Source organism: Diceros bicornis, chromosome 2 (assembly GCF_020826845.1).
Source record: "Diceros bicornis minor isolate mBicDic1 chromosome 2, mDicBic1.mat.cur, whole genome shotgun sequence".
In the NCBI taxonomy this organism is placed as follows: Eukaryota; Metazoa; Chordata; class Mammalia; order Perissodactyla; family Rhinocerotidae; genus Diceros; species Diceros bicornis.
In genome coordinates this window covers 48,791,013-48,805,378 of record NC_080741.1, presented here as the reverse complement: position 1 = coordinate 48,805,378, position 14,366 = coordinate 48,791,013, and the positions used below count along the sequence as shown (strand labels likewise).

The following is a 14,366-nucleotide window of genomic DNA, read 5'->3' as shown; positions in this document are numbered from 1 at the left end:
TTAACAAATATATGGTTTTGCAAATATTTTCTCCCATTCCGTAGGTTGCCTTTTCATTTTGTTAATTTATTCCTTTGCTGTGCAGAAGCTTTTTAATTTGTTGTAGTACTATTCATTCATTTTTGCTTTTTTTGCCTGTGCTTTTGGTGTCATATCGAAAAATCATTGCCAAGACCAGTGTCAAGGAGCCTTTTCTGTATGTTTTCTTTCGGGACTTTTATGGTTTTGGATCTTACATTTGAGTCTTCAATCCATTTGAGTTAATTTTTATGATTGGTACAAGATAAGGATCCAGTTTTATTATTTTGTATGTGGATATTCTGTTTTCCCAACACCGTTTATTGAAGAGACTATCCTTTCCCCATTGTGTATTCTTGGTGCCCTTGTCAAAGATTAGTTGACCCTACACATGTGGATTTATATCTAGGCTATCTGTTCTGTTCCATTGGTTGTATGTCTGTTTTTATGCCAGAATCACACTGTTGATTACTATAGCTATTTAATGTAGTTTGAAATCAGAAAGTATGATGCCTCTAGCTTTGTTCTTCTTTCTCAAGATTACTTTGGCTATTTGGGGTCTTTTGTTCCATATGAATTTTAGGATTATTTTTTCTATTTCTGTGAAAAATGCCATTGGAATTTTGAAAGAGATTGCATTGAATCTGGAGATTGCTTTGAGTAGTATGGACATTTTAACAATATTAATTCTTCCAATCGGTGAACATAGGCTATTTTTCCATTTATTTGTGTCTTCCTCAATTTCTTTCATCAGTGTCTTACAGTTTTCAGTGTATAGGTCTTTCACCTCCTTGGTTAAATTTATTCGTAGGTATTTTATTCTTTTTGATGCTATTGTAAATGGGGTGGTTTTCTTAATTTTTTTTTCTGATAGTTTGTTGTTAGTGTATAGAAACACAACTGATTTTTGTATAGTGATTTTGTATCCTTTTACAACTTTACTGAATTTATTAGTTCTAACAGTTTTTTTTTGGTGTACTTTAGGACATAAGATCATGTCATCTACAAACAGACAATTTTACTTCTTCCTTTCCAATTTGAGTATTTTTTTCTTACCTAATTGCTCTGGCTAGGATTTTCAGTACTATGTTGAATAGAAGTGGGCACCGTTGTCTTGTTCCTGCTCATAGAGAAAAAACTTTGTTTTCACCATTGAGTATGATGTTAGCTGTGAGCTTCTCATCTATGGCCTTTATCATGTTGAGGTACAATCCTTCTATACCCAATTTGTTGAGGGTTTGTAGCATGAAAAGATGTTGAATTTTGTCAAATGCTTTTTCTGCAACTATTGAGATGATCATATGATTTTTATCATTTATTCTGTTAATGTGGTGTATTGTGTTTATTGATTTGTGTATGTTGAATCATCATCCTTGCATCCCAGGAATAAATCCAACTTTATTATAGTGTGTGATCTTTTTAGTGTGCTTTTGGATTCAGTTTGCTGTTATTTTTCTGAGAATTTTTGCATCTATATTCATCACGGATATTGGCCTGTAATTTTCTTTTCTTGTAGTGTCCTTCTTGGGCTTTGGTATCAGGGTAATATTGGCCTTGTGAAATGGGTTTGGAACTGTTCCCTCCTCTTCAGTTTTTTGGAAGAGTATGAGAAGGATTGGTATTAATTCTTATTTATATGTTTGGTAGAATTCTCCAGTAAAGCCATCTCTAGTCCTTGATTTTTGTTTCTTTGGGAGGTTTTTGACTACTGATTCAGTCTCCTTACTAGTAATCAGTCTGTTCAGATTTTCTATTTCTTCATGATTCATTCTTGGTAGGTTGTGTGTTTCTAGGAATTAATCCATTTCTTCTAGGTTGTCGAAGTTATTGGCATATAATTGTTCATAGTAGTCTCTTATGATCCTTTGTATTTCTGTGGTATCAGTTGTAACATCTCCTCTTTCATTTCTGATTTTATTTATTTGAGTCCTCTCTCTTTTTTTCTTGGTGAGTCTAGCTATAGGTTTGTCAATTTTGTTTATCTTTTCAAAAAACCAGCTCTTAGTTTCATTGAACCTTTCTATTGTCTTTTTAGACTCTATTTCATTTATTTCCACTCTGATCTTTGTTATTTCCTTCCTTCTACTAACTTTCAGCTTAGTTTGTTATTTTCTTTTTTTTAGTTCCTTGAAGTATAAAGTTAGATTGTCTGTTTGAGATCTTTCTTTTTTCTAAATGTAGGCCTTTATTGCTGTAACCTTTTCTCTTAGAACTGCTTTTGCTGCATGCCATAAGTTTTGCTATGTTGTGTTTCCATTTTCGTTTGTTTCAAAATATGTTTTTATTTCTCTTTTGACTTCATCTTTGGCTTGGTTGTTCAGGAGTGTGTTGTTTAATTTCCACATATTTGTGAATTTTCTGGTTTTCCTCTTGTTAATGATTTCTATTTTCAAAGTTCTAGTTTTGTTGTAGTCAAAAAAGATACTTGGTGTGATTTCAGTCTTATTAAATTTGCTAAGATTTGTTTTGTGACCTAACACATGCTCTATCTTGGGGAATGTTCTATGTGTGCTTGAGAAGAATGTGTATTCTGCTGCTGTTTGGATGAAATGTTCTCTATATGTTTGTTAGGTCCATTTGGTCTAAAGTATAGTTCATGTCCAATGTTTCCTTATTAATTTTTTGTTTGGATGATCTATCCATTGTTGAAAGTGGGGTATTGAAGTGTCCCCTCTTATTACTGTATTGTTGTCTATTTCTCCCTTCAGATCTGTTAGTATTTGCTTAATATATTTAGGTGTTCTGATGTTGGGTACATATATATTTATAATTGTTATAGCCTCTTGATGAATTGATGTCTCCCTCATCATATAATGACCTTTTTTGTCTCTTGTTAAGTTTTTGACTTAAAGTCTATTTTGTCTGATATAAGTATAGCTATCCCTGCTCTCTTTCGGTTTCCATTTGCGTGGAATGTCGTTTTCTGTCCCTTTACTTTGAGTCTTTTTGTGTCCTTAAAGCTGAAGTGAGTCTCTTGTAGGCAGCATACAGTTGAGTCTTGTTTTTTTTTTTTTTTTTGTGAGGAAGATTGGCCCTAAGCTAACATCTGCCAATCCTCCTCTTTTTGCTGAGGAAGACTGGCCCTGGGCTAACATCTGTGCCCATCTTCCTACACTTTATATGGGACGCCACCACAGCATGGCTTGCCAAGTGGTGCGTCAATGCGCGCCCAGGATCCGAACTGGCAAACCCCGGGCCACCGCAGCGGAGCACACGCACTTAACTGCTTGCGCCACTGGGCCGGCCCCAAGTTGAGTCTTGTTTTATCCATCAGCTACTTTTTGCCTTTTGATTAGACAATTTAATGCATTTAAATTTAAAGTAATTATTGATAGGTAAGGACTTACTTATGTCATCTTATTGATTGTTTTCTGGCTGTTTTATAGTTCCTTTGTTCTTTTTTTCCTCTCTTGCTGTCTTCCTTTTTAAATTGATGACTTTTTGTAATGGTATGTTTTGATTCCTTTCTCTTTATCTTTTGTGTATCTGCTGTACTTTTTGCTTTGTGGTTACCATGAGGGTTACATAAAACATCTTATATTTATAACAGTCTATTTTATGTTAATAACAACCTAATTTCAATAGTATACAAAAACTCTGTGCTTTTACCCCACACACACGTTTCATGTTTTTGATGTCACAGTTTACATCTTTTTATATTGTGTATCGATCCATTAGCAACTTCTTGTAGCTGTAGTGATTTTTAATACTTTTGTCCTTTAACCTTTATACTAGAATTAAGTGATTGACACACCATCATATTACAATATTAGAGTATTCTGAATTTGACTATATACTTACTTTTACCAGTGTGTTTTATATTTTTGTATGTTTTCATGTTACTAATTAGTGTCTTTTCATTTCAGCTTGAAGAACTCCTTTCAGCATTTCTTGTAAGACAGGTCTAGTGGTGATAACTCTCTTAAGCTTTTGTTTGTCTCGCAAAGTCTTTATTTCGCCTTCATTTCTGAAGGACAACTTTGCTGGGTAAAGTATTCTTGCTTGGCAGTTTTTTCTTGTAGCTCTTTGAATATATCATCCCACTCTCTACTGCCCCACAAGCTTTCAGCTGAGAAATCCGCTGATAACCTTAGGGGGATTCCCTTGTATGTGAAGAATTTTTCTCTTGTTGCTTTTAAAATTTTCTTTGTCTTTGATATGAGATGATTTTATTACAGTGTGTCTTGGAGAAGATCTTTTTGGGTTGAATATTTTTGGGGACCTATGAGTTTTATGAATTTTTATGTCTGGATCTCTCCCCAGATTTTGGAAAGTCTCAGCCATTATTTCTTTAAATAAGCTTTGCTTCCCTTCCTGCCTCTCTTCTCCTTCTGAGACTCCAGCAGTGCTTAAATTGTTTCTCTTGATGGTATGCTATGATTCATATAGGCTTTCGTCACTCTTTTATTTTTATTATTTTCTCTTTGTTCTCCTCTGATTGGATAATTTCAAATGACCTTTGACTTCACAAATTCTTCTGCTTGATCAAGTCTGCTGTTAATGCTCTCTGTTGCATTTTTCATTTCATTCATTGTATTCTTTAGCTCCAGAACTTCTGTTTGGTTCTTTTTTATGATTTCTATCTCTCTGTTAAACTTCTCGTTTTGTTCATGTACTGTTTTCCTGATTTCACTGAGTTGTGTTTTTTTGTAGCTCACTGAGCTTTAAAACAACTATTTTGAATTCTTTATTGGGCAGATTGCAGATCTACATTTCTTTGGGGTCAGTAACTGGAAAATTATTGTATTCCTTTGGTGGTGTAATGTCTCCTTCATTTTTCATGTTCCTTGAAGTCTTGTATTGCTGTTTTTGCATTTGACGAAGCAGTCATCTCCAGTCTTTACTGATTGGCTTTGGGAGAGAAATACCTTCTGTCTGCTCTGCTAGGGAATTAGAGGCTTTCTTAGTGAATGACGCTTGCATTATCAGATATTCCAAATGCTTTTTAAATGGTTGTCAAGTATTAGAATCAACCTATAGAAAGTGTATGGGAGGTTTTTAAACAGTTGAGAAAGTAAATATTATAAACCTTGATAACATATGAAGAGATAAGCATCACAATAACTGAAATCAGAAATACATTCCAGTACTATATTAATATAAATATGTGTATGTACTACTACTTTTATAGTTGAAAAATAATCACCATTGTGGCTCGTAAAGGGGAACTTTGGAGTAATACTCTATTGCTTGGTATGAATGGTGTTTAGGTTAAATGGCTATGTATAATTTCATGGAGCTATATGTTTATAATTTGTATACTTTTCTGTTATACTTTGTGCTAAATTTGAAGTTTATTTAAAGAAAAGAAGTCAGTACTCATCATAAAAAAATTTGAAGTATACATAGTTGAATTAAAATATCTTTCCATATAATCATGCCACATGAAGACCAGCAGCTACTACTAACATTTCCTTCCATTCTTTTGTTGTGCATTTTTTTGCCTGTAACCTTTATTTTATTTTTTCAGATTGTAAAAGTAATACATGCCCTGTGTAGAAAACTTGTTAAACACAGTAAGGCACTACATACTTCTCACAATGGAATGATGATATGATTGACAGAGATGCCAACAGCCATAGTATAGAAAGTTTCTTCAATGGCAAAGAATCCAGACATTTATGAAGATTTTTACATTAAAAAATGTAAGGGTTCTGATTCTGGTCAAGATGTAGTAAGCACACACTGCCCTTTCTCTCTAACTGAATACAACTAAAATCCCTGCACAGACTGCGTGGATTAGCTGTCTGAGTACCTGAAAGATATGGTAGCAGATGGATTGGGAAAGGAGACTATTTTTGTTTCTGTTTTTTCTCTTCGTAGAATACCTTCCCGCCTGGAATCAAAGGTAGCCCAACACCTGGAACTGGGCACTGGGTGCAGACAGAAAGAGATCCAAGAGAAGCCCTCTCTTTCTAGTCTGAGGAACAGAAATAGGGATACCTATGGGTCAAGGGGTAGGGATGGAGGAAGAGAATCTCGTGGGTTTTTTATTTTTGCTTTGTTTTTTCCCATTTTCTCCTGCCCTGGCCCCCATGAAATTATTTAGTGGTGGAGACAGCAATGGCATTGGCAGCCAGGTGGGAGAGGAATCCTTTTAGTTATAGGGATTATGGTCCCAAGAGCATAGAGAGATTCTCTAATTTTGTTCTCTTGATCCTTTCACCACTTTACCCCGGAGGCAGTCACAGTTGTGGGAGGTGCTCAGCAGAGCAGGGAAACTAAAGTCCTTCCTTTCTAGCCACAGGACTGGAAAAGGGGCCCTGGAAGCTAGAAAGTGTCGGGAAGATTGCAGGGAGGAAGGAAGTCAGCAAAGTGAACCCATAATATTGTGTGTGAACTCTTGGGTTCTCCTCCGAAATAGCATACGTGCATCTGACCCTAAACAGCATACCAGAGGCTTTGAGGACTGAACTGTGGAGTAGACTACTGCCCAAGTCCTGTGCTGGCCACTGTGTGGTATGCATGGGACAGATCAAAAAAGTACTACAGGGGCTTTGAAAACTGAACTGACCTTGGAACCACAGCCTACAGAAGGTGAATAGGAGCTTGTGGATTGGACCTCATCAAGTTGATTGCTGCTAAAATGAACAAACAGTCCAACATTTTCCATTGGATTTAAACAAGATTCAGAATAACATAACATAATATCCCAAAATTCAAGATTATTCCACATAGGAAGAATCAGGAAAATCTCACCATCTCCAAAGGGGAAAGGACAGTCAATAGATGGCAACCATGATATGACAGAGATGTTGGAATTATCGAAGAATTTAAAGCAAAAAGTATAATTGAAATATTAATTAAAACCTTGCTGAGAAGTGAGGATGAACACTCTTGAAACAAATGGAAAATCAGGCATTTAACTTTAAAATTGGAAATTTTATAACTAAAACTAAATGAAAAGTTCATTGAATGGACTCAGTAACAGAATGGAGATAACACAAAAGTCAGCTAACTTGAAAATAGAACAATAAAAATGATCCAGTCTGAGCAACAGGAATATGAATAAACTGAAGGAAAATGAACAGGGCCAGCCCCCGTGGCCTAGTGGTTAAGTTCGTGTACTCCACTTCGGCAGCCTGGGTTTGGTTCCCGTGTGCAAACCTACACTACTCATTTGTCAGTGGCCATGCTGTGGTGGTGGCTCACATACAAGAAGAGGAAGATTAGCAGCGGATGTTAGCTCAGGGCAAATCTTCCTCAGAAAAAAAAAAATGAACAGAGCTTCAGGGACCCATGGGACAATAACAAAAGGTTTATCTTTCATGTTATTGGAATCCTAAAAGGAGAGGATATGGTATGGTGCAGAAAAATGTTTGAAGAAATTATGGAAAGAAATAAATAAATAAGTCCCTATTTGCTGATGACATGATAGTCTACTTAGAAAATCCCAAGGAATCTACAAAAAAGACTCTAGGTAAAACAGTATTGAAGAAAAAGAAAATGAGAGGAATAGCTCTACCCATTTCAAGACTTATTTTATAGCTACAGCAATCAAGACTGTGTAGTATTGGTGGAGGGATAGACCCATAGATCCCTGGAACATAATAGGAAATCCGGAAATAGACCCACACAAGTACAGCCAACTGCTTTTTGACTGAATGCTTATGTCCTCCTAGAATTCATATGTTGAAATCCTAACCCCCAATGTGATGGTAATAGAAAGTGGGGGCCCTTGGCAATAGGAAGTGAGGGCCCTTGGGGAATGATTAGGTCATGAGGGCTCCACTCTCATGAATGGGATTACTGCCCTTATAAAAGAAACCCCAGAGAACTCTCAGTCTCCTTTCTGCCGTGTGAGGACACAGTGAGAAGACGGCATCTATGAATCAGGAAGTGGACATTCACCAGAAACTGAATCTGCTGGCACCAAGATCTTGGACATCACAGTCTCCAGAACTGTGAGAAATAAATGTTTGTTGTTTAAGCCACCCAGTGTATGGTATTTTTGTTATAGCAGCCCAAATGGACTAAGACAGGTGCCAAAGCAATTCAGTGGAGGAAGGGTAGTCTTTTCAACAATTGGTGCTAGAACAATTGGATATCCATAGGAAAGCAAAAAAAAAAAAAACAACCTAGACCTAAACCTCACATCTTATACAAAAAGTAACTCAAATGGATCAGAGATTTAAATGTAAAACTATAAAAAATTTTAGGAGAAAACAGCAGAGAAAATTTTCAAAAGTAGGGCTTGGTGTAGAATTTTTATACATGACACCTAAAGCATGATCCATAAAGAAAAAAAAAATGGGTAAATTAGACTTCATCAAAATTAGAAACTTTGGCTCTGTTGAAGAGTCTGTGAAAAGAATAAAAAAAAAAAGACAAGCTACAGACTGGGAGGAAATATTTGCAAACAACTAAAGACTCATATCTAGAATATATAAGGAAATCTCAATAACAACTCCTGAATACCCATTAGGTCAAAGAAGAAAGCATAAGGTATTACAAAATACTTTGAGATGAATGAAAACAAAAATCACAACATATGGAAACTTGTGGGATGTAGCTAAAGTAGTGTTTCGAGGGAAATTTATAGCCTATATTAAGAATATAGGCCTATATTAAGAAAGAAGAGGCAGGGCCGGCCCAGTGGCGCAAGCGGTTAAGTGCGCGCGCTCCGCTGCGGCGGCCCGGGGTTCGCAGGTTCGGATCCCGGGTGTGCACCGACGCACTGCTTGGCAAGCCATGCCATGGCGGCGTCCCATATAAAGTGGAGGAAGATGGGCATGGATGTTAGCTCAGGGCCAATCTTCCTCAAGAAGAAAGGGGAGGATTGGCATCAGATGTTAGCTCAGGGCTAGTCCTCCTCACAAAAAAAAAAAAAGAAAGAAAGAAGAGGGGCCGGCCCCGTGGCATAGCAGTTCAGTGCACACACTCCGCTGCTGGCGGCCCGGCTTCGGATCCCGGGTGTGCACCGACGCACTGCTTGTCAGGCCATGCCGTGGCGGTGTCACACATAAAGTGGAGGAAGATCAGCATGGATGTTAGCTCAGGGCCAGTCTTCCTCAGCAAAAAGAGGAGGATTGACATGGATGTTAGCTCAGGGCTGATCTTCCTCACAAAAAAAAAAAGAAAGAAAAGAAAGATCTCAAATCAATAACCTTAACTACTTTAAGAAAATAGAAAAAGAAGAGCAAAATAAACCCAAAGCAAACAGAAGGAAGAAAATAATAAAGACTAAAGTGTAAACAAAGGAATAGAGACTAGGAAAACAATAGAGTAAATAAAACCAAAAGTTGGTTCTTTTGAAAGATAACAAAATTAGCAAACCTTTAGCTGGAATGACCAAGAAAAAAAGAGAGGACTCAAATTACTAGAATCCTTAATGAAAGTAGGGACATTACCACCAACTTTTCAGAAATAAAAATGATTACAAGGAAACACTATCAACAGTAAATACTATGCCAATAAATTAGATAGCCTAGATGAAATGGACAAATTCCTAGAAACAAAACTTACTCAAGAAAAAATAGAAAGTCTGAATAGACTTAACAAGTAAAAAGATTGAGTTAATAATTTAAAAACTTCCCACAAATAAAAACACCAGATCAGATGGCTTTGCTCATGAATTCTACCAAATGTTTAAAGAAGATTTATCATGAACTCTTCCAAAAAAGTAGGAGGGAGCACTTCCCAAGTCATTCTGTGAGACCAGCAATACCCTAATTCTAAAGCCGGACAAAGAAAAAAGAAAACTGCAGACCAGTATCCCTAATGAATAGAGACACAAAAGTCCTCAACAAAATATTAGCAAACTGAGTCTAGAAACATTTAAAGGGATTATACCCAGTAATGCAAAGTTGGTTCAACATGAGAAAAATCAATCAGTGAAGTACACCTTATTAGTAGGATAAACAAACAACACATGATCATCTCAAAAGACACAAAAAAAGCGTACTACCCTTTCATGATTTAAAAAAAAAACAGGGCTGGCCCCATGGGGTAGCGGTTAAGTGTGCGTGCTCTGCTGCTGGCGGCCCGGGTTCGGATCCCGGGCGCGCGCTGATGCACCGCTTGTCAGGCCATGCTGTGGCGGTGTCCCATATAAAGTGGAGGAAGATGTGCACGGATGTTAGCCCAGGACCAGTCTTCCTCAGCAAAAAGAGGAGGATTGGCATGGATGTTAGCTCAGGGCTGATATTCCTCACAAAAAAAAAAACAACACTCAACGAACTGGAAATAGAAGGGGATTCCTTAACCTGATAAAGGGCATCTATGAAAAACTCCCATGTAATATCATACTTAATCATCAAAGATTGAATGCTCTCTTCCTAAAATAAGGAATAAGATGAGGATTCCATTCTCAGCACTGCAACTCAACATTGTACTAGAAGTTCTAGCCGGGACAATTTTACAAGAAAAACAAATAAAAGGTATCCAGAGTGGAAAAGAAGAAATTAAACTATCTGTATTTGACGTGATCTCATATATATAACATCCTAAGGAATACACATGCAGATACATGCACACGTGCTCGTGTTCAGTGTCACTAGCCATTAGGGAAATGCAAATTAAGACCCGATTAGATATCAATACACACCTATTAGCATAGCTAAAATAAACAATAGTGACAATACCAAGTCCTGCTGAGGATGCAAAGATATGAAATCTCTCATATGCTGCTGATGGGAATGTAAAATGGTACAGATACTCTGGAAAATATTTTAGCCGTTTCTTAGAAAACTTAAACTCTAGGGCATTTATTCCAGAGAAATGGGATAGTCAGTGAACGTTTGTGGTAAGAACAAGCGTGATAGGTCCATTGTGGCTGAAGCTTGAGGGAGATGGAAAGATTTTCAACAAATGATCCTGGAAAGCTGTGGGACAGAGCCTGCAGTCTATATAGTTTTCTGCATCTCTTTTCCTACTTTTTCACCTCCCTTGGGCCTTTGGCACATTTATTTTTCTTGGTTGATTCTTAATATGTGCAAGTTGGTTGAAGAGAATTTCAAATGCTGAGAGTTTGATGAGTATAGGCACAAAATAAATAAACCATCATTTTTTTTTTTTTGTATCTTATGTTAATATATTGTGTGTTTATGGATTTTTCTAAAACTTCCTCATTTATTTTCGCATTTGGGGCAGGTTCAGAACCAGGGGCACCTTAAGCAAGCTAATGACAAAGTGGGATGAGCTTGCCTCCCCAGTCTGCTCTCATGGACTCATTCCATTCCTTAGTGCCATTTATCTTGTGAGCTAGGGGATCTGACTTGATCTGGGCTTGTCCTCTGTGTAGACTCCCTCAGGGCTGTTCTTCTGTCTTGGTTCCAGTAGTTTTTTCTTTATGTGTACAGCTCTATAATTTGGGTGTCTAATAACAGACTCCTTCGTTTTTGCCTGTAGTGGGGTCTCCTGAAAAGGCAGGCGGCAGGTTGTTTACGTTTTTATGTAATGTGGTCCACTCAGGCCTCCAGGGCCTCCATCCTTTCCATATATTGTGTCTCTTTAAATTCAGGAAACAGAACTGTAGATTTTGATCTGAAGAAACCTGTAAGTGTGGAGCAATGTAAGAAAAACAGGTTTTTGGTTCAAGTTGAGTAAATTTTGCTTTGTAATAGCTTTGCATTAAGATGTATACAGTGGAGCAGAGATGAATAATGTCTCCTCTTGCTAGTTTCAGGTAGGTGGGCTGTGTAATGAACTAGAATTTGGATTTCTTTTTTTTTAGCTTTGTTTTCCAGGTGCTGTGAAAATTAACGATTAGTATAACTAATAAAGACTAATGGAAACTGAAATTGACTAAGGCCATGTCAGAAAGATTTGTATTTGCTGCAAAATGGAAGTGAATTAGATAGTTTTTTCTTACGTTAGTAGTTTCACATATAAGAACTTGACTGCAAAGGTGGGACCCTCCCCACCAGCTCCTGTGTTGCAAATGTGTTTGCAGAAGAGGCCTGAGAGGAGAGTGGGATTAGTAGGATCAGAATTTCCTGGAGGGCTTCACTTATGGGAAAAGTTGTGGGGCTTGTCAGAGGACTGAGACTGGAAAAACTAAACTGGTTTATGGCCATCAGTCTTCAGGGATCCTCTTGCCAGCATCTCTCTGCATGTGTATATCTCATTAGTGTTTGTTTCAGAAATGTTGCTTCACCAGAGTCCTTGTTTATGCTGGGTGGTGAGCACTATTGCTGGTCCCCTGGTGCAGGTCTGCTGCTTGAGACTTCTTTGACCTGTCATACTCCAGGTGAGGCTTGTGAATGGTTGAACTATTGTGAACACCTCTGCTCCTTGGGCCAGCAGCTGTCAGCTACTGACTCCTCTATCCATTGCCTATTGAATTGACCCACAGAGAGTTCTTTGTATTTCCCTAGAAGGTTGCTGGACTGGAAAATTGCATATGCGCTTAAGGCTTGTGCTTCCAGGAAGGTAGAAGGAGTGATAGTGTTGCTGCCTGTGAATTGGCTGTGGTGGGACTCCTTTTGCTTCTCATTTCTGGTCTTGACACTTCTTAGGAGTCATCTCTTTGGGCTGAGTTTTCATCAGTGAGCCTAATCAAGCCAAGACACATGTCTGGGCAGGTTCCCTGTAGCACAGACCAAAGAAAACAGCAACATGGAACAGAAGTGATTTAAACTTGAATTCCATTGCAGAGCTCAGTAAGAAAGGAATTCTAGATCCCTGGGCCTTTTATTGGAGTTTTCTATTCTGATTTTATTGGTTTAAAGTTCTCTGCTTAGAAGCAACAGAAATTAACCTTGGCTCACACAAGTGAAAAGAGGATTTACTGGAAGGATATGGATGCCTTACAGAACTGGAAAGAAAGGCTGATGAGCTCGTCTTCAGAAAGGACTGAGTCGGAGCAGCTTGCGATGTTGGGAGCAGGAACCCCTTGGGGACGTATAAGCACTACCACATTCAGTTCCTGCTTCTTTCTACTCAGAAGTCAAAGTCCAGGGAAAGAGGCCCAACCGGCCTGGCCTGGGTCAGGGAGGGGCACCTTGACTGACAGTCTGTCCAGGCCGAATCCTGTGGAGAGAGGTGGTTCCCTTGAGACACACCAGGCTGCTGTTACTCACAAAAGGAGACAGCTGCTGGGAAAGGAAGGAACAGGAGGAGTTCTTTGCCTGCATGCTACCACGAACAGCTGTGGGACCAGGAGCAGAGGTTTCCACCTTATTATTATTATTAGCAGTATTCTGCTGCCAGAGTGAAATTTGTTTTATGTCAGGGCGCTAGGCTTTTTGGTGTTTTTATGTTGAGGACTGACCCCATTGAACATTCTTTATCAGTGAATGACTGTGCAAGAATGTGGTTTTTGAGGGGTTAGCCCTGTGTAAAGGTTTTCCCCAAGAATTTCTCTCAGTCTTGCCTGTGCACAGAGAAGGATGGGGGAGGGTGTCCAGAACTCCCATTTGGCAGAGAGCAGCTGAAGGTGTTGTCTGATACACAGGTGTGCTTTCCTGTGCCACCATTTTAGAAATGTCTAATGTGGAAGAGGATTGAGAGTTTGTTGCCAGAGCCAGAGGGGCAGTTTTTTGGCTTCTTTGTTTAGACTGACTTAGAAACTTGCCACAGTCACTAAGAGCTGACCAAAGGGGTGTGTGTGTGTGTGTGTGTGTGTGTGTGTGTGTGTGTTGGGATTGATGTCTCCAGTCGTTGCATGTAGGCATCCTGAAACACTTCCCCACTCACATCGCTGCTACCTACCCCAGCAACCCTAGTGTGCAGAGAGAGCCAAGTATTCTTTGTTAATTGGCTTTTTTCCCTTCTTGCAGGTACCTGCAGATGGTTTCCATTGTCAGTGCTGTCCAGCGTGTGCCAGGCTGATCCATGGTCACTTTCCGGGATGGCAGCAAGGTGACTTCAGCTGAGGATGACCCTGACTGAAAGGCTACGTGAGAAGATATCTCAGGCCTTCTACAACCATGGGCTGCTCTGTGCATCCTACCCCATCCCCATCATCCTCTTCACGGGACTCTGCATCTTAGCCTGCTGGTATGTTTCAGAGTTACCCTGGATATGGTGGGCCAGAGCCTGGGGACAATAGGTTTCCTAACCCTGACTGGTCTGTAACCCTTAGACTATGTTTGCTTTTTACACACTGGAGCTTGAGGCTCATTGGAGCTGCTGAGTGCAGAGCTCTAGTCCTGGTGTGTTTAGCAACTATCCTAAAACAGTCCAGGCTGGCCCTGACTTAGTAATTCACCAAATTTGTTCACATCACTGGTAGTCAGTCTCAAAATAATGTTTAGACACTTGTAAGAAACTGAAATAATTGAAAGGCATGATCTTTTAATTTTCCTTCTCAACAGTGCAGTTTCCTTTTGGTACCTGGTTAAGAGCAGGAGCCTTCAAGTGTTGCAAAGCAAAGTCTACTTGAACAATTCCTTGGGCACCCTCTT

At 38.8% G+C, this 14,366-nt stretch overlaps 1 protein-coding gene across 5 annotated transcripts in view; it reads left to right on the top strand.

The window, feature by feature from the left end:
- The window catches only part of SCAP (SREBF chaperone), a 61,673-nt gene that overhangs the window by 14,510 nt on the left and 32,797 nt on the right, over positions 1-14,366 (top strand). For 2 of the 5 annotated variants that reach the window (XM_058557248.1, XM_058557222.1), the window contains exons 1-2: positions 5,497-5,663; positions 13,740-13,959. In XM_058557248.1, the coding sequence (XP_058413231.1) occupies positions 13,838-13,959 (122 nt within the window). In that variant the 5' untranslated portion in view covers positions 5,497-5,663; positions 13,740-13,837. Of the gene's footprint in view, positions 1-5,495; positions 5,664-13,083; positions 13,129-13,739; positions 13,960-14,366 lie in introns of those variants that run through there. The other 3 variants (XM_058557256.1, XM_058557240.1, XM_058557233.1) reach the window with 3 other exon arrangements.